Genomic DNA, 27,130 nt, shown 5'->3' on the forward strand with positions numbered 1-27,130 from the left:
ATCTCCATGTATGTCTGTAATCTCTGCTGCCAGTAGCATTTTTACAACTAATGCTAAGAAGAAAGACAATGATACTCTGACCAATGTTGACGTTAATCTTCAGCAGCAACCCAAACCAAAGACAACTTCATGCCAGACGCAACCTATGTGCGTTAAGACTATAGACATATCAATCGCTACAGACATCAACATCACACTCAGCAAGAAGACACAAACCAGATTTGTAAGAAGACACCAATCGATCTTGAGAAATTGAACGACTCATTGATACAGATAGAATTGATCACTCTGTTTTATATCCACAAACAACCTATCTTTATCCTCCTGGTGCCTCATACTGGTCTTTTGACCCATCTATTGACTTAACTCGTGTGTTTTACCATTGTGTGATTTTTGCATATTTTTTAAAAGCTTTACTAACCATGATTTCCTTTTCAGTAACTTCTGGGCACAGTCAGGACAGGTTTTGCAAATTCTGAGGTTCTTGGATCTGCAGATCCATATCCTCTTGTGTTTTTTTTTTATATTTTAAGAGTCAATATTTAACCTCTCACAGACAACTACCGGACCTTTGCCACCTGATTGTAGCATAATTTCATTAACTTTAAATCTTGTTGGTTTAGCTATTAATCACTAGCCCTGTTAAATTTAACTTCATGAGTAGGGCAAAGAAAAGGTCTTTTTGCATCTCTTCTCAAGATGCTAAGTGTTAAATCGGAATACCTGCCATTTTTATTATTTATTTTATTGCAACCACAACCACGTGGAATTTCTTACAACAGACACTGGAATTTGAATTAGGGGCTCCCTGTGTATCTGCTGGTTGAACGAGATATTGATTTGTTTGTCTTTGGGAAACTTTAAAAGATTGTCTTGATTTTGATAATGTGTGTTTGTTTGCTTATGTGAACTTTAGTAATGTGGCTAAACTTTTTAATCTTGATTGTTACAGTTTCACGACGTGGAAGGTATGAACGTAGTTTGTCACATTAACTTCCATTTAAACATCAGTGATCATCATGTGGGTTCATATGGGGTATCATTCTAACTACATGGTAGTTTAAGGTGATTAACCTATTGGTTTCTTACTATTTGCATTTATCAGATACTAGTGTTTGAATGCTTATTGTGTTTAAAACACGTTGTTTCATAAGTGATAAACTATTTTGGAATACTTGATTACTATGGGAATGGTGGAATCCAAATATTGTTGAAGCTTGAACTTGATTATTATTCACAATTGATTGTTCACTTATTTGATACAATCTTTTCAAGCTTTGATTTTTTTCCGTATTCTTGTTACAAAAAAGGGTGAACGTTTTTAGATTTTTGTCTATTTTAAATACATCTTGGTTTCTGTTTACTCACTGATTTAAGTGTTTACCTTTTTCTCAAACATACTAGCTCAACAAGTGCCATTCTAAACTGCACATAAAACAACTTATCTGATGGAAGTTTAACTCTAGAGTTGTTTATGAAGTATTGCTACTTAAATTTTAGTGAAAATGAAAGATTGAAATGTCTTAAGTTCTTATGGCTGAAGTCCAAAATTTTAAAGACAATTATTACCCTTTAAATGTTTGTAATCAATTCTAAAACATACATATGTTTGTGATAGGTAAACTAATGATTCTATATATCTACCAGAAACTTTATTAAGTCCATACCAGTATGTCAGAAATCTAACTGAAGCTAAGTTTTTATACAATTTTGTACATCAAATTTTTTAACAGTATAAGGCTTTTCTACAATACTTTAAAAACATACTTCTTGTATGACCATTATCATTATAAATATACTATAACTAAAACTGTTTGAATCTGCATGAATAAAAGCTTTCTACAATTATTACTTTAAAAAAATTATCTTTCAGTTGAATTTCTATAGATTGTTTGCTTAAGATACATAATTTATTCAGTAAAAAGTCTGTTGTTATTTCTCCCCTTATAAAGTACATACAATCATTATTAATGAATGTGACTCATTTTCAATTTTCTTTTTTACACTATTATACTTTCTCATGACTTGACTCTTGATAAAGTGTTGCTCTTCACGTTTTTCATATTTAATACTTTAAACTGTGGTAGTAAAGGAAATTATTTAATACTAGTCTTTATAAGTTTTCTTTGTATGCTATAATCAGTGTGTCAAGTTCTGTTTTTTATTTTTTTTATTTTCACTGGATCTGTAATTTTCATCTCTAAGTTACAACATTCTGTTATGATTTCTTTTACGCTTGTTTTAACTCTTGAACAGTTTTACCAACATCTTCCTAAGGCTAACATGGAATATGTTAATCATAGATTTTTCAGGGACAGTCTTATGAGATTTTTATTACTTTCTGGCAAGTATAACTGCAATGGAAAAACCTATAGAATAAATTCACTTTATTATTATTTTATAATCATTTATTTGAAAAACTAAATTTATTTATTTATTTTTAAATTTCCATATCAACTTTAAGGTTTATGGAAAAGAACTTTAGACTGTGAGCACGAAACTTAACAAAAGAACACATATCATTACCTACTTATTTGATATAAATAAATAAAAATAATAAGAAATGTAGAAACTGTAGTATGGTTAAAATTAATACATTTTAAAAAATTAATTTAACATTAAGTTACCTTGTCTTTTAGTAATCCTGTAGGGCCAATAACATATTTAAAAATGTGTCTAGCAACATTGGAATCTACAGCACTCAAAGGATCATCCATCAAATAAATATCTGAATTTTGGTATACAGCACGAGCTAGGCTAATTCTTTGCTTCTGTCCACCACTAAGATTCACTCCCTATTATGCACATGACATAATCAGTGTTTAATATCTTAATATGATTAAATTGTTTCATTTACTAAATGTTACTAATGATGAAAGTGTGAATAATACCATTAATATAATTTAATTAACTTAAAATCTAATACATGAAAGTAAAGCATGACTAACCTTTTAAATTTAAAATTAAGACGTTCTACTTTAATTTCTGAAAACATGTACATATGAACTAACTAGCATGACATTATTATGTTAATAATGCAAATAATTCAGGTATTTCTTACAGTTAACCTGCTACTGAACATACAAATTAAACATTTACATAATAAAAACTGTTGTTCAAAAATTTACTTAACTTTCCTTCTTCTCACCTTTTCTCCAATTTCAGCAAAATCACCTCCAGTCAAAATTGTCAAGTCTGTCCTTAGGGCACATGCATCTAATAACCTCTGATACTGTTTGCTGCTGTAGGCTGATTTCATAATTATGTTTTGCCGTATAGTTGCATTCTGAATCCAAGCTTGCTGTGGAACATAAGCTAAAGAACCCTTGATATAAAATCAAAATACTATTAAAGTTTGCTCTTTAAACTGATTAAAAATCAGTTCTGTAATAAATATAAACTTTACTGCAAATGCTTAAGATAAACTGGATGTATAATAGTGATGATCAGATAGACAGATCTTTTAAGTTTATCTGTCTAATAATAAAAACATGCACGATAAAACCATAATACATATATAATGTATTGAAGTATTCTGATCATACATTTACAGTAACTGCACAAAACAAATGATATTTTCATATATTTTTTGAAATTTTATACAGAATATAAAAAAATCAATAAAAGATTATAAGGGAGGAAGCCTGCAGTACAGAAGGGTGACAGAATGTCCAAGAGGGATGTGTCCAACCAAGTTTAAATCCTATAGAAGATCTGGGTGTTCAAACAGTTAACAAAAGGAATGCCAGCCATGGATGGTGAATATGACAAGTGAAAACTCAATATGAGAGGGTCTGATGCAGAAACAAAGAAAAAAGCAAGTAATTGAAGGTGTAGAAAAAAGAATGAATAGGACAGAGAAGCAAAGAGAGAATGAGCCAAGATATGTGTAGGAGGGTGTTTGATACATATACCACAACTGACTACATACCAGATGAAAAAGACCATAAGTGGGATGAGAAGGAGGAGAAAGGGAAATGAGAAGAAAAGCAAAGAGTAGAGAAGCAATAAAAGATACCAAGTTGGAGAAATGGAAAACAAATTTTGGCAGCAAGACAACAATATTAGGAGAGAAAGGTACATGCAGAATCATACCTGTAGTATAGTCACTGGCAAAAAGAAGGACGAACAAGACTATTAATAGAAGTAAGATGAGAAAGGAAGGATAGCCTGAAATCCAGAATGGAAGGGTGAAAAGAAGACTGATTAAGCAGGGGCAAGAAAGGAGAAAAACTTGCTTAGAGAATGTGGACAGAAGTCGTATATTACCAGGCCAGACCATGAGGGGGAAAACAACACGAAAAAAAGACATTTGGACAAAGAAAGGGAGTCAGATGAATAATATGTACACAAGAAGAGGGAAGTGGTACAGTATATAACAATGTAGCCCAACCCAATGAGACCCAACAGCAGGGAAATAAAGTATGGAGAGATATACTAGAAGGAGTGGAAAAGGTTAAATTGAGAAAGAAATAAACATCCACAGAAGTTGTCAGAACCATAAAGAGGTGGCACAGAGGAAAGGTGGAGGTAGAAGTGAATATAGAAGGATAGGGAGAAAAAGAAAATACAAACATAGAGAATTATAAAAATGAAAAGAGAGAAAAGGTCCTAATCCTCAAGCTAGTCAAATAGGTGAGAGGTAATTGGGAAAAGAATAATGCCAACAAATTTTGACAAAAGTGGCAACAAACATGGGAGGAAGAAGTATTTGTTGTAAAAAAGAGCTACTAGAGAAAAGAAACACTATGAATCCTAACTACTGAGAGAAGAAAGTATCAACCTAATAAATGTAAGTCATGAAATGATAAATAAAAAATAACTAAGAACAAGGGCAAAAGAAAAGGAAAGGAACATACTTGAGAATGAAAGGTTAAGGTCATTTAATGAATGATAAAGAACTATCAAAGCAAAGTGGTTGAAGCATGTAGTCTGATTGATCATTATTAATTGAGGATAAAGAAATTCAGCTGATGAGATAGGATGAGTCCCATAAAGTACATACTAATCCACAAAACATTGAGCAATGGCTCCATGACTCTGACAGTTAAAGAACCTCTAAAAGCCTTAGAAGAAAAAACCTAAGTGTGAACAGTGTTCCACACTTAGGACTAGATATAAAACACACCATCATTTGAGAAAGCATAATATAATATTAAAGCTCTTTAACAAAAAGCTGAAAAAAATGAAAATCAAAGATACATTGTATTTGCTCAATACAATCTAATGGGAGGAGTTAGTGTGTTGCCCTTCTCTTGATGGATGGCTTTTGATGCATTTTGACTATATCATACAATGGTGTAAGTTCACTAGAAATTAGGTACAAGTTTTCAAAAGGCTAGTAGGATTCAACTCTCTTTTGTAGTATGTGCAAAAAAGCTGAAGAAGACAGTTATATTGTATGAGGAGGTAAATATTCATTTCAAAAGAATTCTGAGATGTACCACTTTAAATTTGTAAATCTCAGATTGTGACATTTTACACTATGTTTTACAATATTTTTGTGTACAAGAATAATAAAACAATTATATTATAGAATGACTTAATTGATAAGCTACTATGTTTTATGAGCTAGTCCTTCAAGTTTTCCTCACAAGCTGACCTACACTTCAAATAACTATAATACCAGTATAAAAGCTTAGTTGTTAATCATCACATAGAAGTTGATATGTACCTAATACACTTTAATTTCAGGTAGTGATAAACAACTAAAAAAGAGTAATTATAAATGCACAATAACAAATATGATATCTAACTTGAATATTAACAGATCCATTTAACTTGTACATCTCCCCAAGTAAGGCAGATAACAGTGATGACTTCCCCGCTCCTACTTGACCAACAACTGCCACAAGCTGTCCTTTTTTAACATTTAGATTAACATTTTTTAAAATAGGCTCACCATCTCTTTCCCAGCTGAATAATCCATTCTCAACAGTGATGGATTCTCCTGTTTTAAAATACATAAGGAGTTTAGTTCAAGAGTTGATACAAAAATTACTGTGAAAGCAAATAGAGAACAAAAACACATTAATCTATCCTTTGTTGACACTGCTCATCTACCCCACTAATACTACTTTTTTAAGCCCATATATTACCTTTGATTTTCTCTTATAATAAATACTTTGCTTTCAAATGTATTACATGTGTTAAGTTAGCTTGCAAGAATAATAAAACATTATATTTCAAAAATTATAATTTTCTTATACTGAAAATGTATATTTGTATGTATGTATTTTTGATAGGTATGTACTTCATCTCACAACATTAACTCTATATGCAAACTTTTTCTATTCCCCTTTCTTGGAAATAAAAGATTTCAACACATTTATAATGCAAATTATCAGGTGTCACTTCTCCACAAATGGGAACATGACATTCTCACATCATGCATGTGACTCCCTCTATACTCCTCTACTGAGCAGTCACTTCAAAGTTTGGCAGAGGACATAAGCAATGGAGTAAATTTGGGAGGAAGGGTGGGAAATGTGAGAGAAGGTATGTACCAATTGGAAATGCATTTTCAGTACAAAAAAATTATAATTTCCAATGTGGTACTTATCACTCTTACAAAATTAGCTTGAATCCCACATTAAATAAATACTGTGAGGGAGTGATAAAAGTACCCCTTTAAAGTATTTGAAGGATAGATACCCTTGGAAGTAAGAGAGTTAGATCCAAAGATCAGATGAGGAAAGCGACACCTTTTCTGAACCAGCTATATTCTTCATTCCTCTGTGAAATGATAAGAGAAGAAAAGCAGAGGATCATACCAAAGTAGGAGAGAACTGTGTCAAGACTATGTTCCTAACCATATAAAGTAAATCAAACTCAATACCATGAAACAAAATGAGACTTCCACAGGTGGAATATGAAAATCAGATGCAGAACAAACCATGATATGATGCAGATAATGGGAGACAAACATATTGGCATGGCCTACATGACTGATTGTAAGATTTCCTATAATGGATGACAATGATGAAAGGCGAATGAAAAGATAAGGTATCTGATGTAATGAGAAGACATTTAGAACAAATTTCACGATGAAGACAAATAAGAATAAGCCAGTCAGATCAAAAGTTTGTTCGGAAGAAGAGTATAGGGAGTCATATGCATCACATGAGCATATCATGCTCCTACTGGTTAGGAGGTGACACATGAATATTTGCATGAGACATGTTGGAATCTTTCATTTCCAAGAGGGAGGAGCAGAAGACTTGTGGCACATGTATAGAAAATATTTGCAAATAGAAAGCAGCACTGAATCAGAATAATTAATTTTGTAAGTGAAGTTATGTACCATATGAGAAACATCATGCCATTTAAGTTTCTATTCATCTTTAAAAACCATACTTATAAAAGGTTAAAATAAGAAATTTCTAACAATTAGTGACACAAAGGTAATTGTACAACTTATTATCATTTACTATAAATCCGTGTATTAACACAAATTATGTTCAATCAATAAAAACATTTCTCAAACATACTAGACCTAGAAGTCTGATGTTGGTTAGACTTCAAAATAATATTATATTAAAAATAGGTTAGTATATGAATGAGTAAGAAAGCTTTCAAGAAATCTTAATGCTAATCACACTACAATAATCCTTTATCACCTGTCAAATACTGCCACAACTACAGATAAAATACATATATTTATAACTAGTTTCAATCATATAATTATATTTGAAGAGTACACACAAGTGACATATCACAGATGGGACAATCTGCAGGAAAAAAAAGATAAAAATACACACATACACAATTTTGAAATTAAATCATTTAATATTTTTATGGTAAAATTAAATGTTTCCAAGCATTTAAAATAATAACCTCTACAGATTACATTTGTGAGTTATTTTATGAATTATTGATAATTTCATAAGAAATATCAACAGTGAATATTGTATTCATGATACATGCTTAAAAAGAAATTCTGTGTCTACTTAGAAGTTTTCAAAGTTGTGATACACATAGCCATGTCATAAACTGATATATTATATAGATTGTGAACTGCAGTGTCTGTCTGTACATTTGTCTGTTTTCCATTTGCAAAGCTCAACATTAACTTTTGAAATGATAGAAGCATGGGCACAAATGATGTTCACACCAAAATTTATTTCACAAGCAGGATATTCTACACTAAACTTTCAGGAATTTATCATACTGTCATTTACATTTCAAAATGTGACATAACTTAAATAATAAAAAGACATTTATTGTATGTTATTGCTGAGTAATTCTTAGCATGACTGAAATGCTCAACAATTACTTTTTGTGGTAGTCAGTATCAGTAGCTCAGAGATTTTGCTACAAGTGAAATCAAGAGCGTAACACAATTAACCTTCTTAAAGTCCATAAAATAATTTAAAATGGTAGATTAACTTAAACTCTTCCTGTCACTGGAGATGGGTACTTTTGTTTATATATACAAAGAATCAAGTAATGATGTTTGGTTAGACCAACAGGTAAGATTTATATTCATTGCATATTTACATGAACACATGAAAGAGTTTCATATTTTACTGTGTACAAGATTTAACTTCAGATGGAGGTTGGTTGATGAGTTTCAGCCTTTTGATACATTAAACAGTTACTGCATACTACAACCTTACAAACAATTATAGTTCTACCAAGTAAAATTGTTGTCACAATGAATAAGAGCTTCAATATACAAAGTAGTATTATTAAATATTCCAGAAAGTTACTTGCATAACTGAATATCCTTAAGTTATCATTTATATAGAACATCTTTGAAAAAATATTTTCCTTTTTATATTAACTGACAAGGTTGGAAGTTGTTGATATAAATCAAGTAGCTTCAGTATGTACTTTGCAAAAAATATATAACATTTTAACTGTGACTCAAACAAAACTTTCATTAACAGAAAACTGTTTGTATCATTTGAAACTATTTAGCAGAAGGACTTAAAGCCTGAAATGCATAAGATAATTATTTATTTATAGAATGTAATGAGTTTATGAAAAGATGTTTTGGGTTTTTCAGTCATCCAAGAGTTAAAATAAATATAACTGCTGAATTTTAAATTGTTTCTTTATCAACAACACTTACCATATTTAACCAAATCACCAACACAATCAGTATCTAATTCTTCTGATAATAAAAACTTGTTCATACGTTTTAAAGAAACTCTTGTCTAAAAGAAAGAAACATTCTGATAGTTAGATCCTTTGATTTTCAAAAAAAACTCCAAAGAGCAGTGTATTTCATAGTTAGATAAAAATTTTCAAAATATCTAATATAGAACATCTCTCTAGCAAAATTTAACAAATGTGTTTAACATTTTTTTAACCACTCAAGTTAATAAAAACAACTAAATTAAAACAAAACAATCTTCCATCTCTTACTTATCTAAAGTGAGGACTAAGGCTGAACGAATTTAACATGTACACTTGCTCAGTGAGAAGGTACTTTAACCAACTATTTCATTGATACAAAACTTAGCAGAATTTTAAAGATAAATTCATTAATTTAATCTGAAATTCATGTAATACCGTTAATACTGGATTGTCAAAACTATCATTTCTTAATTTTTATATGAGTCACCCTGCACAAGTTTTGTAAATTTTCTGACAAAGTGAGAACTACAGTAAAATAAATATGAAGTGTTTATGCTTATTTAACAGGCTGTGTAAACAACTAAGCTATTAAGACCAAGAGTAACAAGCACTAGTAATCATTTGATAATACAGAAAATCTGTTTTAATAGAAACTGGAGCTTGTAATATTTGAGTTCATTTGCTTAGTTGGTATGAAAAGCTGCTTTGCAAATCCTGCTTGATCTCTGTTTTTACTTGTTTAAAATACTTCACACTAGAATAATAAAACTGGATTAAATATTCTTCACCTTGAGACTCACCCTGACTTGGCAAATAAACCTATATCAAATATGTTATAAATTTCAAAGAACAGGTTTGTTAGTTCATCTATTTATTCATATCAAATAGTAAATAAAAACACCTTTTAATCACTATTTATTATGATTAACTGAAGATACAGTATAACTATAATAAATAATACATGTAAATGCACTAAAACATTCATAAAATTATAACAAGAAAATCTGTTTTAAATTAAAGAAATTTCATATGTTATATGAATCTTGTCTTAATTGTACTTAGATATCAGTGTAAGAGACTTACGAGCAATAATAATCTGTGCATGTTAAATAAACATATATCATAAAAAAGTGCAAGATGATATACAATACAAACTCTTAAATTATCTTTTTATCTGATAAGACAAAGTTTTGCCTTCTATAATAAGAAGTTTGCCTTCTATAATTAAATGACTCACTGACCTCAAGCTCACAAACCAATTCAAGTACTGTAGAAATTTTTATTCCTGCTCAAATAATTTGTTAATTTTTCAAATGGAAAACAGTTCACAAATATTATTCATCTATGGTTCTTTGTTTATAAACTGATAGTGAAGAGTAAAGAGTTAAGTTTAAGCTTTATTTTGGGTTAACCAAGCATAATAAACATCATAACAATGAAACAAAACCATTTATTTTAATCACATAATTCAATGTATGATCTAAAAAATATATGCAGCTTTACACACTCTTTCTAGTTACCTGAATAATGTTAGAGATGAGTTCAGGCAGTAGGATTAAGCTGAACCGAAGCATGTTTAGGAGGGTCAGTGAAACGAATGCTGTACTGGGGTCCAAAATATTTCTTTCATCCACCAACACATACGTTAGAAAGGTAGACAATGCCAGCTATATATAAAACACATATTAACACTGGTATATTATTATTACACAATTCAACAGTTTGTAGTGCAAAAACCTGGAAAAATATTATATATTATAAAAGCTCTCATTAAACTGTTTTATGGTTCTGATACAAATATAACGTTTTTAATCATCACAAAACTTTAAAGATGATTTTCTCAACAATTTAATGTGTATTACTAACACAGTGATTTATGGCTCATATACATAGATTTAAATATCTATAATTTATCTTTTTTTGTGATCTATTCAATATGTTTACATTTTTCATCTCCATATTCTACTAAAAGACTGCAATTAAAAATATATTACTTTTGTTACTGGATTGTAAACTCACCATTTTAATTCTAATTTTTCAAGGAAATCCTACATTCTAAAAATGCTTTCATATGTGAAAGTGATTACAAACAAGTACATCAGATACTTATTTAGTGAATTCATACATGGAAAGAGCTTGTTCTCTGATAGAATTACGGAGGCTTTTATTAACTCTATATTATAATTACCATCATGTTCTGTCCAACTTTATGGTACTTCTGTAGCTTTTCTATGCTTTCTGCCTGAAAAAAGTCTTGTAGACTTTTCCATTTATACTTTTTATTTGTTCAGGTTTGTTTTATTCAATGGTAGATTCTGAACAACATTGATCATTGCAAATATTTCTTTTTTGGTAGTTTTAGTTGTTAAATAGTGTAATGCTAGTGAGTTAACTGTTTATCAGTAGAGCTCTTTCCTGACTTGTGGAATACTTCAGGCTTAACTGTGACCTGAAGGGAACATTTTTAAATGATTTACTTCACTGTTAGTGTTCCCAGTACGATTTCTTCTATGCTTCTAATAATTTTCAATCAATATACATCATTTTATATTTACACATTCCTTTTATCATGCATAGCTCACATTACTGATGTGCCTTTCTATACCTTTCTACCACTAGGTCATTATTTTACACATATATTAATGGAATACTTTATAATTTTTTAGTATTTGTTTATGATGTTACACCTTTAAAATATATATTATGGCTTACCTCAGCCTTGTGATTCAAGTTTCTTTAACAGTAGAACAATTTTATTAGTGACTATGAAATTTCTTTTGATTGGCTCCTTAGGGTACTCCTTTGTGCCTGATATAGATAGGCTCCCTATTTTTTATTTACGTTTGACATCTTATATATTACACCAGTTAATGGTTATGATATTTTGCTCATACTGAATGCTGTTTCTCACAACATTTAATATTTCTTCACCACTTTTCAATGTAGGAATACAACCTCACTGTTTGTAAAAGTATAATATTTAATTTAAAATCTAAAACTGAGAATCTATTCTTAATTTTCTCTTGACACGTCTCTAAACAAATTATCTATCAGCTATTCGATAAAATCACAAGCCAATAGAAGTCTCAGCTAAATGTGGGCTCATGATAAATGAAAGTTTATCTTATGAAATACAACAGTTTGAAAATGAGTGACATACAGGATTGCTGGGTAAAAAAAATTGGAAAAATCTGGCAAACTAAATTTTGAAATTTGAATGTAATGTGTACATATTCCTGATCAGCTGCTTTTACTATTTATTTATTAATTTGTCCTTTCTTTTTGAAAATAAAACATGCATTATGGTAGCAGTAGTTCAGATCTTACTATGAGTAAACAAAATACTTACAGATGGAAAGAAATATGAGTCTTACCATGAAATAATCATCAATATGTTATATGAAATACATGATTTAAATACATTAGAATACACAAATCCTACCATATTAACAATGCCTACAACATTTACATACTGTTTCTGGAATCATTTACCTAAATTCAGTTTGTCAACGTTAGATGTTACCAAATGCATGACCATATCTACAACACTTTTGATAACACATTTTATATATTCTTGTATAATGCAACTTAAAAAAATATTAGCATGGTATTATCATATATTTTCCTTATTTGTTCTAAAGTATCTTTGGTGATATGTATATAAAAAAACTATAATAGTAATAAATGACATTACCACGAAAGGTGAACAGTTCCATAAAAATCCTATTCCAGCATTTAAATAAGAAAATTTTTTAATCAGTTCCATTTCTTTTCTTCTAATATTAAGTATGTGTTTCATGAAAGGAGTTTCCCATGCATAAAGTTTTAGAACCTAAAAGAAAAGGAAGACAACAAAATATTTGGCTTTTAAATCGTATTAAAAGTAAAAATACTGTTGCAAATACTATAAAAGAGTTATTTTTGTGTATACAATTATCAAACTAAAAAACACACCAGGAATTTAGTTTTTAAATGAGAAACTTTCCTAAACTGGGATGGTAAAGGATATTGTTATCCCCTTCATTTATGACACTTTATTTATTATATTCATGTGTTTGTAAGATTTATTGAAAAGGTCTGTTCTACTTTTGGCTAGTGGCATTTAAAAGGAGTGAGTGAGGCAGAGATATGTCTGGCAGGTTCCAGGGCAGAGAAGAGAAGATGCCAAAGTCTGTTGAGGTGACATTGTAGAAAAGAAGCAATGTGACAAACGTTTGGCAGAGCAACCAATACACTTCCCATGATAAGAGTCACAGGGTAGCTGGGATCTGTAAATCCAAGTGCCTTTGAATTTGCTGTGGGTGTAAATGTGAATACTCAAAAAACTCTCTTTCACAAGATAGGTGCCAAATATTCTACCTGTCATATGCCCTGTGCTGAAATAAGAGAAACATAATAAATAATTAGTTTGCACATTTTTACCACATATTGTTTTATGGTGTTTTGGAGGACGTATTTTGTAAGGAGATATTATTTTGTGTGGGACACTGGTCAAGGTATGTAGTTTAACAGTGAAGGTGCTTCTTGTTTCTGCTGTTTGTTAATATTTGTGGGCTAGTGTTGTTAATGGTGGTGTGAAAACTAATTGTAGAAGTCTATTTTGCTGTAGTTGTGGTGAGTTAGTGATATTTTATGTATATTGTATGTGATTTGATAGCCGTATTCTATTATAAGGCAAATATATGCTTCATAGATTTTAATGATGGTATTAGATTTACATCCTTTAGTGTTTTCTGTAAAAAGTTATTCCTAGAAATTTCACATGGGACATAGCTTTATTTCATTGTTTTCTAGCTTAAGTTTTACTTTTTAATGTTTTTTGTAGTGTTTATTTAAGCTGCATCTAAATGTGACATGAATAGTTTTTCTTTTGGAATTTTAAGAATTTGCCAGTCATTAAACCAATTTATGATTGCATTTAAGGATTTTTGCAGTCTGTCACTTGCTATAAGTGGGTTGCATGATACACTCCATATGACTATGTCATCAGCACACTGAGAAAAATAAGTTTATGTCAGGTGAGGGAAGGGTATATTATTTACAAACAATATCTAAAGTAATGGTGCTAGAACAAATGCTTGTTAGGCTTAGAATATTTATTAGAGAATTATCATATATCATCTAACCGATATAAAAGCCAGCACCTGTCATAGCATGTCACATTTGATTTCTCGAAATAAGAGGAGTCATAAAAACAAAAAGTAATTTATCCAGATAGAATAGTTCAATTACTGTCTGACATTCTTATTTTATTGATGGGGTGCAGGAGGGTCATTAGGGAGCTTTGTGTGTGTGCGTGTGTGTGATGTGAAACCTTGTAAGTGTTGGTATAATACAGTTACAACAGAAAGTGTTCATACCCCTGTGTCATGAGTAGTTTTTCCTCATAACTTAAAAAGTATCACGATTAGGATAATGAAAGTAAACTATATTATAAATATTATAATAACACACACTTTTTATGTTAATTGAACGACAAATAAACTGTTTATAAACAAATAACCAAACATAGGAGGGGCAGAAAGTGTTCATGCATCTACTTTAATGGTCAGCTGTGTAGCCTTTCAGGTGAATTACCTGGCTCAATCTCTCTTCATAGCCCTCCATGATCGTTTGACAGTACTTGACTGGTATTTTCTTCCATTCTTCTTTACAGAAGGCCTCCAACTCTTGCAAGTTTTTCGGATGATGCTGATAAACCGTGGTCTTCAACTCATGCCAAACGTTTTCAATTGGATTGAGATCGGGTGACTGCAATGACCACTCCAGAATGCTTATATGGTTTCTATGGAACCAGGATTGGACACATCTCGATGCGTGCTTATGGTCATTGTAGTGCTGGAAAATCCAACAACGCCCAAGCCGCAAGTTCCGAGCATCATTCTTGATATAAGTGTCTAATATATCAACATACTCTTCTTTTTTCATGATTTCATTCATGCAGTGAAGGCTGCCTACACCAAAAGAGCTGAAGGAACCCCAGAGCATGATCGACCCACTTCTGTGTTTAACGGTAGGGATGGTGTTCTTTGGAAGATATCATTCCCCATTCTTACAGAAAATATTGTAAACACCATTGTGGCCTAGAAGCTTGATTTTAGTCTCGTCTGACCAAAGAATACTCTTCCGACAGGTAAAGGGTTTATCTACCTGCTTTCTTGCATACCTCAATCATGCTTCTAAATGAACAGACTTTAAATATGGAGTTCTACGAGGATGGCATGCTTTGAACCAAAAAGAGCGTAACATGTTCATAACTGTAGAGTTGCTTACTTCAACTCCAGTTTCCCTTACCAGTTTCTGTATGTCATTATGTATTAAATGAGGGTTCCTACTCACTTCTCTGAGAACCTTCCTCTTGGTTCTCTCTGGAATTTTAGTGGGGCATCCGGAACGAGGGAGGTTAGCAGTTAATCCTGTAAGCTTGAACTTGGCAATTATGCTTTGAACAGTAGATTTCGACATATTAAGTTGTATAGCAATATCAGAAAGAGACACATGAGACTTGTAGTTTACAATAATTCGGTGTTTTAAATCACTGGACAGTTGTTTCCTGTTCGCCATGATGACCAAGCAGATAATGATGGAGATGGCACTAAATTGCCAGAAGTAAATTTTTTGCTGCCTAAATTCCAATAATTATGAACCCAGTGTCTAGTTCTGGAATGGTATAATGTAGTTTATTCACCAAACTAAACAAAATTTTTACAGGAATATCAGTTTTTTCACATGTTCTGAAATGTACTAACACTTTCTGCTCCTCCAATTTTTGGTTATTTGTTTATAAACAGTTTATTTGTCGTTTAATTTACGTACAAATTTATGTAGATATGTGTTAGTATAATATTTTTAATATACTATATGTCTTTTAGCCTAATCATGATACTTTTTAAGTTATGAGCAAAAAACTACTTGGGATGCAGGGGTACAAACACTTTCTGTCGTAACTGTAAGCCTAAAGTAAAGATGTAGTGTCCCTAGCCTAGAGGCAAGTACACAAAAAATTATGTGAAGTAAAAATATGAATTCAATTTAAAACTTAAATTGTTTCTGAAATATGTAATTTTCTATTATATCACCAATGTTTTAAATAAAAAACAACATCTTTAATTAATGGAGATTCTAAATTAAGAAATAAACAAATATTTTTACATTTTTGTTGTCATTTCATTTCATTCAGTATTTAGATTAACAACAATATCAGAGTATATTATTGTTGCTAAGCATCATGACATAAAAGCCATTGTTCAACACAGAGTTACCAAAATGCATTGGCTATTCCATGTATGGGAAGTTAGTCTAACTGATTTTTTGCCAAAAATATCTACAATGTTCAATAAATATGCCACAAATTTTCATTGGCTCAGTTGCACTTTTCTGTTTTTTTGTTTGTCAAACTTGATTTCACAAAATGTATTTAACTCAGTTAACTACGAAATGTGAGGTGAGGATTTACTATGAGTGGGGGTGGTAATACTTTTGCCATTTTTGATAGGCTATATGCTAGTGCTTAAATATCATGTAGTTTTTAATATATATCTATCCCATAAACATAAAACATCACACTTTACATTTTAAAACAATCATATCTAATATCATCTTAAGCATTTCAGTCTTCATTACAAAGCTAAATATGATAATATATATATACTTTGTTTTAATATCTTAATAATTTTTCTTATCTTATATTTAAAACATTTCAAATCTGTTATACAAAGCACAATAATGAAAACATCTATTTTAATGATTAATTCTTTCAAAGTCACTTTTCTAAAATCATTCAGAGTAAATAAGCTGCATTCTCCACAACCACAATTGACATCTAACATTCAAAAATGTGTGAAAATCTGTTTCCTTTTCAAGCTTCTTTGTGAAACATTTACAATCCTAAGATATCTAAAAACTTATTTATAAAAAAATGAGAATAAAAATAAAAAATTTATAAAAGAGAAATGAAAATGTTAAAGTTTTTCTTTATATTGATTTTTGAGTATTTTGTAATGTTAAACTGTTAAAATGATATCATAATTTATATTAAATAATTCTGTGAAGTTGAAAGGGTACAGACTAATAGATACAGTTGCATTTATATGAGTATCAAACTTCAGAACAGGCTAGATATACCATAGTATGCTTTTCTGTGAATTTAACACAAATTTAAATAAATATTCTGTAATATAGACTTCAGTATTTCATCTAACACAGTCATAGTTTAAAGCTTATTGACCAATTACTTGGGAATATTAAAATATTACTTTGACAAAATATGACATTTTGATGTACATTCATCCTTTTCATATTTATTTACAGTTGGTTCTCTTAGAATTATCTTCAGTTTTTCATAATAAAGCAATTTAAAAGCGTATTTTAACACTAGCCAATTTATAAAAACATAGACACCTACATAGTACTTTACATGATAAAATACATTTTAAGTTAAAAACTAAACTTTGATTGTAAATTTTTCTTAGTTCTGTCACATGCTTAACACTGTAAAGATGAATTATTATACAAATTTATAATTTACCTTTATTCCTGAAAGCATTTCATTCATAAATTTCAATCTGGAATCTTTCAAAATCATCTGTTTTTCCTATAAAAATATAAGAAACAACTAAATTATAAACATCATATTATTATGCATTAGCTCTTTCTTTCTCTGGACTAAAACTGGAAACAAATATAAAGTGCCAACATGTTTTTTTCCAGATATTGTTTTGTTAAATATAAACTACAGATTTTTGAATGGGAAAGAGTTAGAATGCATATACCAGCCAAATAGAAAAAAAACTTGAATGTGTTTTAAAGAAAAGTTAAAATAGTTTTGTACAAATACCAAATAAATAAATGGCCTAAATACCAGAAATTCTGTCAATTAACCTGCACACACACAAAAAAAGATGATGCTGTAATTAGAGGTATGGAAAATGAAATTTACTTCACAATATTTAAGAAATTTCTTAAAAATTTAAAATCTAAAACAAACTATTTAAAGAAATAATGCCCTTTCTTAGAAGTGAAGCCTACAAAAGTAATAAATAAGAGAACACAAAACGAAATCACACAATTTTTTTCAAATATAGATGTGTATCACCTTAAACTGATTACATATTCTTCTTGGCAACAATTTTAACCTAAATATTTAGCTGTCTTATAGAATTATATAGAATTTTAGAATGAGGATAATTAAAATAAACAACATTCAAGATGAAACTTTGTTTATACAAATCTCTTAAGTTTAAGGATTATATTTAGTTTATTCAGTGATTTAATATTTAAGGATTATTTAGCATTCATAACAAGAGTATTAAAAGGTTGATTATTTTAAAAGTGACAGTTATAACAGGTTTTGTTACATAACATTGTACTAGTCATGCATCATGTGTACAGTTTAACTATTTTACTTGGCTTTTGTAATATTGTAATAGGAAGTTACATTAGTGAGATGTATAGATCTAGACGGTGTTTGTAAGTTTAGCCATAAAGAGTGTATACTGTTATAATAGCAGGTTGTATTGTGATGAACAGAGTGGAGAAGAATAATTTATCTTGTCAATTAGATTCTAAACTAACTTAATCAGCTGTGTGGACTTTTGACGTAAAACAGTTATTTAAGTTAATATTCTCCTAAACTGAAAATGTATTTCCCATAACACTTATCTCTACTGACAATAAAAGGAGTGCTATTCTTTGACATTGGTTTTGCCTATCTATGTATTGGTCTTTTATATGGTCTTGGCAATATTTAATTTGCAAATTTTTCCACCCTTGTCAATGCACTCTTTAACGTGGCACTGTATATAAGCACCCTAATTAGATAATGTAACCATCTTTTCAATATTTACATCATTTCACTGCCTCTTGGTGGGGAGGAAAGATGGAAAATTGAGAGTGGAGGTAAGTATTATTAGAAATACATTTTTAGTTTAGGAAAATTTTAACTTCCAAAACATACAATCCACTGACAACAGAGCTAGAATTTCACACTGAGAAGGTGGAGAGGCCAGGGTAAGCATGATCCATAGAAAAAGTGTCTGCATAGAATATTAGTGTATTCGGAGAACTTCACTACATCCAGAACAGGTATTGTCTTCACTCAAAACATAGTTCCTGTTTTAAGGGTGGAATAGAACATGAATAATCATTATAGGCCAGCCCCAACCAGAGAGCAAAGGTTCCCCAACGTGGGGTTGGAATTGAGAGGTCTTGGTCCCTATGACCCACCTTAGTGGCTTGGGATATTGGATTGCAATGACATGTGTGTTTATGTGAATATATATATTGTATTGGATCCTAACCTGTAGCCATAGAGTGATGAGTTTCAAACCACTAGAATTTGCAACAAGAAAGCAAGCAACACCAAAGTGGTCAAATTCTTTCCTTCACCTGAAGAAGTCCAAAAGGCAACACCCCAGGCTCAGAATAACAGGACTGTGTATGCCATACTCAACAAAAGGAACAGAATTTATCCAGTCTGGAATTATGAACATTCATGGTCACTCCTCAGCCAAGGAGGCAAGAAGCATTCCACTTGCCCCTAAGATTATGAAAAGAATGTGGAATCTACACTCAAGGATCTATGAGAGGACTACTTTGCATTTGGAATAAAAATAAGGGATACACATATTCCAACTGGATAGTGTCGAATCTAAGCTGGTATTACATCTAGAAAAAATTATCAAGGGACCCAAGTACAAGGGCTTCCAACTTTACCCTCTTCTCCAACAGTGAAAGAAAACAGACACTCTGGAGGTAAATCCTTTGTCCACCAGCCCAGTGACTGGAAATTGGCTTTAGTAAGAACTTCCTAAATCCACTAGTAGAATCTGAATCTGAGAGGTAGTGCATGTTGGACAGTCTTGAGGAACAGTGGTCTGTCAAAAGTGGAATAGATGAACCAAGTTTTGTAAATTGTGAAAAACAAATTGACTCCAATTTATTTAATTCGATGATTGATAGGGACACACAGAATCCCCTTTAGCTTAAGTGGTAATAGTCCATGAATGGCAATCCATGATAATATGGTAATACAATCTGATAAGTACCTAGATGGCCTTATGAAACATCTCATTTCTGCAGCAGCTGTTGTAGCCAGTTGTAAGAATAATTAAATTGGTTGCTAGTGTGAAATTGGATTGATAAAAGCATACTTATCCGGGCAACACTCACCACAGAGTGAAATCCAGTGAAAGCAAGATATAAGGGACCCTAGAAATTACACTGATACTGAAGTTCACAAGGTGGCATAAAAACTGCAATCTATAACAGAATGAGAAACAGTACTTTATCAGAGAAAACAGTGACCAATGCTTTCTTGAGAAAAAGAGATTACATTATCTGAGTAAGGTGCTTATATGTAGTACCAGCACAGAAGATTTACTGATGAGAGATTTACAAGTTAGACATTGCCAAGGGCAGTTAAGTGGAGTTATAAAACACAGGAGCATGCAAGATAAGTGCTTAGATAGGCAAAGCTAATGCTGAAGAATAGCTCTAGCTATATTGTCAGAGGAGATATGTATGGTTTGGGAAGTTCTGAATACATTGTGATAACTCATAGGGTATTGGAAGTGAATTTTTCACTAACTATATAAGTGTTTGGGTAGAACTGTGATAACCAATAGTGTAATGAACTTATGTTAGCACATTTGACTTGTTCTGAATATAATTATTTTAAAACAAATGAATTGTGTGCTGTTGAACAATAAATGGACAGCAGACAGACATCTACTGTAAAGAATCATGTCCCTATAAAAACTTGACAAACAGACATGTGCTATGTTAAATGTGATATAAAAAAAACAAGTCCAATTAATAGGCAAATCATAAGGATACATTAAGATGCAAAGTGTTGCATAAATTAAAAAAAAGAGAGTGAAAACGAAGTAAACATAGTTGTGTAAGGCAATGTGCTAAATAAAGGAGTTAAATATACTTGCTACTGACTAAAACATCAGAATCAAACATTTTTTAAATATATTAACAAACCTGAACACCCCGAGCTTTTTGTGATAGAAATGAGGAGAGTGGAAAGATTACAAAAAAGGTTGCCACTCCAGCAAGACAAGCAGGTCCTACATACTGCCATAAAAGAATCATTGTAATAACGATTCTTAATGGTATACCCCAAATTAAAGTGATGTAGATAGCAAGGTTAAATACTTTTTCAGCGTCAACTGCCATGTAATTAACTAATTCACCAACTGTGTATTTTCGACGGGAACCACTGGACATATGCAAAGCCTGGTAATAATGAAAAAAATTTTAATAAGTCAAATTGTTTCAAAATAGATATATAAATTGTCTAATAAAATTCAATGCATGTACCATAAATAATGCAAATATATATTTAACTTTACTTAGTCTTTCTGCATATAAAATATAAAGCTTTGTAAAATCACAACATTTTGCAAGGAAATCTGAACTATTTAGCTTTGTTTAGCTTTCAAAGGATAACACTTCAAACATTGGCTTTTAGGGACATCACATTGGTTGAATGTTATATGTTGTCTAACAGTTCTTTCATCTTGTAATACATGTAATAATATCTATTCTTAATTTATCCATGTGGTCATGAAAGCTGTTCAGATTAACCTCATTCTAGTTGTCTTTATTTCCCTATCATTCTTTAGAAGATGGAAAATATCTACTCTGCCACTGTGGGAGTATTGCTCTAGTATTACACATTCTGTAAAAAGTTTGACAGCAGCTTCTTTCAGTGATAAAACAGGTAGTATTTAATGGCTATGGCTTCTCCAATGTTTAACTAAGAATGAGCAGTGACATAGATGGCACTAGTCACTTTGGATAAATATGTTTTTTACAAAGTATGAAACATTGGATTGAATCAGTCTGGTACACAATCTTAAAGGGTAATTAGTTTGAAGAAAGATCCAGTAAAAGTGCAAGTCCAAAATAAGTACACATACTGTGTTTTGTTTGTATTTGTATCTCAAGGTAGCTGGTATTGGTATTTTAGGTCAAAACATGTCCTCTGCTTTATTTTAATAAATGTTTTAATACCCATATCAGCCATCTTGAGATGCATTTTTATTTCAAGTGGGTTTCTCATCATCATGAATGTGTTTGTACCTGCTGTTTGAATAAAGTATTCATTTCAGATATTACTTTGTGTTTGGTCTCGTTATATTATTCTCATGCCTCATTTAATCCATAATTCACTATTATTCTGTCATAACTATTCTGATCAAATCGCTTGTTATTCTATGAACCTATCACATGACTATTATTATTGTTGCTTGTTTTAGACTAAAGCCACATTGAATTATCTGCTGAGCCCACCATGTGGAATCAAATTCCAAACTTTAGTGTTGTAAACCTGTAAGCTTACTTCTGTCCTACCAGGATACTTCATTGCTCTTAAGTAAAATCAACTTGACCTGAATATAACAACTTGTTTGCGGTACACACACACACACACACAGGGTTTATTGAGAATTTGAGTATTTGCTGAACTTTTATGCATTTTCTTGATTTATTATTACAATAATAATAATAATACTTAAAAATACTGAAAAAAGAAGACTAGCTTTGTACCCATACAAATATTAATTTCGCTTGGAAAAAAAAAACTGTAACTGACATCATAAACACCTTCAAGCTACTTAAATTAAGAAAAAATCACCACCCTATTTCTGAAATAAATGCATTACTTATAACTGACAGATAAAAGTCACTGTGAGCTGTATTTTACTCAATAGGTAATTTATTAAGAATAACAACTATATTTCAATATAAAAAGGAAAACTAAATACAATCTAGGCCACCATGTGTTATGCAACTAGACTTAAAACTAGTATATTTGGAAGAGAATCCATCTGATGACAGTATTTTGCTCATAGCTATTTCAGAACTTTTCATAAATATAGAAATTAAAAATATATGCTCAATAATAACAATGACTCACTCAATAAACTTCACAAATTATTAGGCTTACTCAAGTAAATATTGTGTATAGAAGATACCAAGTTAAAGGGTGAGTAATGAATGAAAATATTATCATTCAAAACTAAAAATTTTAAACAAGACAGTAATTTTCATGCAAAGTCATTATGATAATTATTTATCGAACTCCACAAAATTATAGTCCCATCACTGACTTTTGGTCAACATACACAGAAACAACAACAAAATGATGCCACAAACAGAGCAACAAAACACTGCTGATAATGAAGATGAAGATTAGGAAAAAAAAGAGTGGACATTTATTCCTGGCAAGATTCTCCACCAGGATTATTTCCCAAACACTTTACATTTCTCTTAATATTAACCAAAAGTGATGCCACCAACAGTCAGCAACTCACCAAATGTCTACCCATATCCAAGAAAGCATTGTATTTCTTAACAAATGGCATGTCCTACCTCAATGCAGATGAGCCATCAGACAGACTTAAACAGGTTTTTAATTTGTAATTAACTAGCCTTTATTCTTTGTTTTCCTCCTAGTCTAGGTACTAGGTCAACCACTTTCCAGATAGATTATTTAATACCAGGGTAGTGAAAGTGGATTTTTCTCCAAGTACTTTGTTTTTTTCCTTCCACACTTAAATATATAGCACTGGATTTTAGATTCAAGCCATAACATAAGAGTTAAAGCTCCTCATTATCCTGAAAACCCTCTGCCCAACAAGGGCCATTTTCAATTAACAATGACTTCAAACACATCTAGTATGCTTGTAAAAAGGCATTTCATTCATCACCTTTTCCATTGCCAAATAATATTTATTACATTTTATTTTTTTGTCATACAGCCCACATTTATTTCTAACCATTGGCTGGGATGAAAACATCCTTTGCTGTTTTCCATGATTACATTACACTACATCTATAAAAACATTACTCTACCAGTATATTCAGCCAACTTGGTTAATATAAAACTTTTCATGAACAGGGCAAAGAGAAATTAAAATTTGAGTACTCCCATTTTTTTCATGCTTCAAAAACTTTAAATCTTTTCTGGGAACTGAAATATTTCAAACCAATATAGCTCCCAGTAGCTGCATACTTTATGAAATAATGAAAATTTGGAAGCCGTTTGCATAACAATGACAAAGAAACTTTTCTATATAATCTCAAGATATCAGCTCATTAACATCAACGTTTGAACTGTAACAGTTTTTTACATCATTATGACCTATTTAAAAAGAATAAGTTGTTTTTAGCCATTGCTTCTCAGTGCATCACAAATAGGAAAGGAGATGCAAAGTGCAAAAATACTATTAAGTACCAGGTATCCCAAAAGTTTTCCTAATGTATTACCATTAGAGTTACCTAACAGTAATAGTGGGTTACTACATCACAATTGTATATAAAAAACTCAAATCTTAAACATAATCAAATAATTTAATAACATTATTAAAGGCTAAAGGAGAAGTGTTTAATACACTGAAAACAAAAGCCAAAACTTAGAGATATTGGGAATTTTTATCCAATCTGTGATTTTAGGAGAACAGCCATCTGCATACATGCAGAAAGATGCATTTCATCCAGCTGCAACCAACACTAGATCCACTAAGAATCATATCCAGTGGGCAGCAAGAAGAGAGACTGTTCTATGGGCAACATGAGTCCAAAATCTGGCAGCATTGGGAATTTATCATCCAGTCTAAGATAGGAGGATGGTAACCATCCAAATACATGCAAGGACTTATAAGGGTGGTCTGGTTCCAACGAGCACCATATCCAGTGGGAAATGGCATTTAATAGGAAGGAGGATGCATCAGCTAGGGAAGCAAAATACAATATATGGAGGAGTGCTATATCCATCATCTGGTGACATCTGAAATGAAACATCAGGTCCATAGCATAAAGAGCATAACACATCTACATCTACAGAATTCCACAGTACTATTTTCAGCTGAATAGTACACCCAGGAAAAGAGGCCTCCATGGTCCACCATCCCAGAAGTTAGAAACTGGTGAGTAGCAAGGACTCCTTTACTACAAAAAAGGAGGGGAAAGTGCATTAGAAAATCAGGAAAACCACAGTTCCAGACAAGAGGCATTACAATAGGTAACTACAATACCCTATTATGAAGATCATGGCAATTACATTAACAGAGTTGATCAACCAACAAATGACAGTGTCTGGAATTATACATTTGGTCTGTGGTAGGAAGAGCCTCAAATGTTATGGATAATCAGAGTTAGACAGTAATCTCTGTATGCTTTAAACTTATTAGTGTACAGTCCAGGAAAAACATATTTATGAGGCAAAATACTATGAAGCATATACGCTAATGGTCTCACAGAACACCCCATCTCAATATTGGACATAATATGATATTTGGCAATGTCTGGAGTGTTATATCAGATCTGTTATATCAAACAAGAAGTGGACTGAATTATGGCAAGGGCAAGAAGAATATGCAAATGGATACTGACCTGTGCAATCATGATTGAGAGGATCTACTGCCTTTGCTAAAGAATAAGGAACAGAAAACCAAAACAGGGGAAGTTGTCATTAAGATGAGTGGCAAAAGCATCCAAATCTGGAATACCCCACTGAGCTCACAATTCCCTAAAAACGTGAGGGTCCAAAGACCACTCTGAACATAGAATTTTGTGAAGATGAGATAACCAATCTATGACAAGATATGGGACATGCAGAACATGGCTTGCCCACAAAGTGATATGATGGTTATGGGTCTAATACAGGAGCTCTGATGTTGGAAAACAGAGGTCTATCAATTAAGTACCCCTTGCCTGGAGCTTGGTATATTGTGGTAAAAATGTCTCCACCAAAATGTCTCCAAAGCACAACTTCTTTGCTGAGTTAGAGGAGCCAGCAAGCCCCTCTAATCCCTTTTGAATAAAAAAGGGGGACATGTGCCCTAAATATTTCTTAGATATGGAATGGATAATTAGAAATCCAGATCCAGAATCTAACTGTGATGTTAATTGTACAGCAGTCATCCATGCATGGTCATTTTCCTGTAATCTATCTTTTTTTTCAGTTTTATTCATATATATTTATTTTTCATAAATGGGGGTATCCATAATAGAGATGCTACATTTCAGTGCCCACTGACCCTAAGAGGGGACAACTACAATGCTAAACAAGAACACTGCAGTAATGCAAAGTTTTCGTGAGCACTATACCTGAACACCAATATCAGACACATTATCCACAACACCTGTTGAGAATGTCCAACACTGGTACTCAGTTGATCCTATCCCAAGTGGACCAGGTTACTGACCCTGGGGGGAGCCACCTCAAGGCCACCCATCTACAGGAATTCAAGGCAAAAGTGGTGTGCTGGAGTTGGACCCCTCAACCACCAGAATCCTCTCCTTCCCTTCATGGGTGATCACACACGACAAACACACAGGTGGATGTTTAGATCCAAGAGGAAATAAACTGAATGTACAGAACCTTCTCTGGGAGGTTCTCTCACCACATTTCAGTTATCCATTTAAAGGGGAAGAAATAAAGACTGGACACAATGTTACATGCAAAATAATAATTTTTATATTGTAACAAAAAACACAAACACAGTGTATGTACTTGGTTAGAAAATGGATTGAAATTAGAACTCTCTCCCTCCAAACTGTACTTGATAATAACTTTTACCAGATGGTGTAAATTTAAAATTCCTTACTTAACAGACAATGCTGAAAATATCTAGAGGAACTTATGCTAATGACATGAGTGGTCATTGTCATTCAAATATAAGAGAGGTGCAGCATTACAGCCATACTCTTAATGAGTAGAACAGGTGTAATCTCTAGTAAATCACAAAGAACAAAAGCAACTTAATGACTTTTTTGACCATATACCAAAATAAATGATTAATTTCAAAAATACAATATTAAGATAAGAAGGTAGAAAATGCATGGTATGCTTATATACCACAAACTAAATGTGGAATGATGAAAACGTTGAACATAAACTATGTTTCCACCAGATCTGAAACTCTTTAAAAAAGGAAACTGAAAAATTTAAGCTACATAGTTCAATCATAATTTAGGAAATAAAAACTAAATCTTACCTAAAAACAAAGATGTATTATACTGTGCACAGAAG

At 31.6% G+C, this 27,130-nt stretch overlaps 1 protein-coding gene across 2 annotated transcripts in view; it reads right to left on the reverse strand.

Moving 5' to 3' along the window:
• Positions 1 to 27,130, reverse strand: part of LOC143244898 (multidrug resistance-associated protein 1-like) — a 113,045-nt gene that overhangs the window by 49,323 nt on the left and 36,592 nt on the right. For both annotated transcript variants that reach the window (XM_076490386.1, XM_076490388.1), the window contains exons 10-17: positions 21,073 to 21,327; positions 17,612 to 17,677; positions 12,779 to 12,916; positions 10,605 to 10,751; positions 9,077 to 9,161; positions 5,757 to 5,950; positions 3,149 to 3,325; positions 2,628 to 2,795 (exon numbers count right to left, since the gene is read on the reverse strand). In XM_076490386.1, the coding sequence (XP_076346501.1) occupies positions 2,628 to 2,795; positions 3,149 to 3,325; positions 5,757 to 5,950; positions 9,077 to 9,161; positions 10,605 to 10,751; positions 12,779 to 12,916; positions 17,612 to 17,677; positions 21,073 to 21,327 (1,230 nt within the window). The remainder of the gene's footprint in view (positions 1 to 2,627; positions 2,796 to 3,148; positions 3,326 to 5,756; positions 5,951 to 9,076; positions 9,162 to 10,604; positions 10,752 to 12,778; positions 12,917 to 17,611; positions 17,678 to 21,072; positions 21,328 to 27,130) is intronic.

The sequence above is a fragment of the Tachypleus tridentatus genome, chromosome 2, assembly GCF_004210375.1.
Source record: "Tachypleus tridentatus isolate NWPU-2018 chromosome 2, ASM421037v1, whole genome shotgun sequence".
Taxonomy (NCBI): Eukaryota; Metazoa; Arthropoda; class Merostomata; order Xiphosura; family Limulidae; genus Tachypleus; species Tachypleus tridentatus.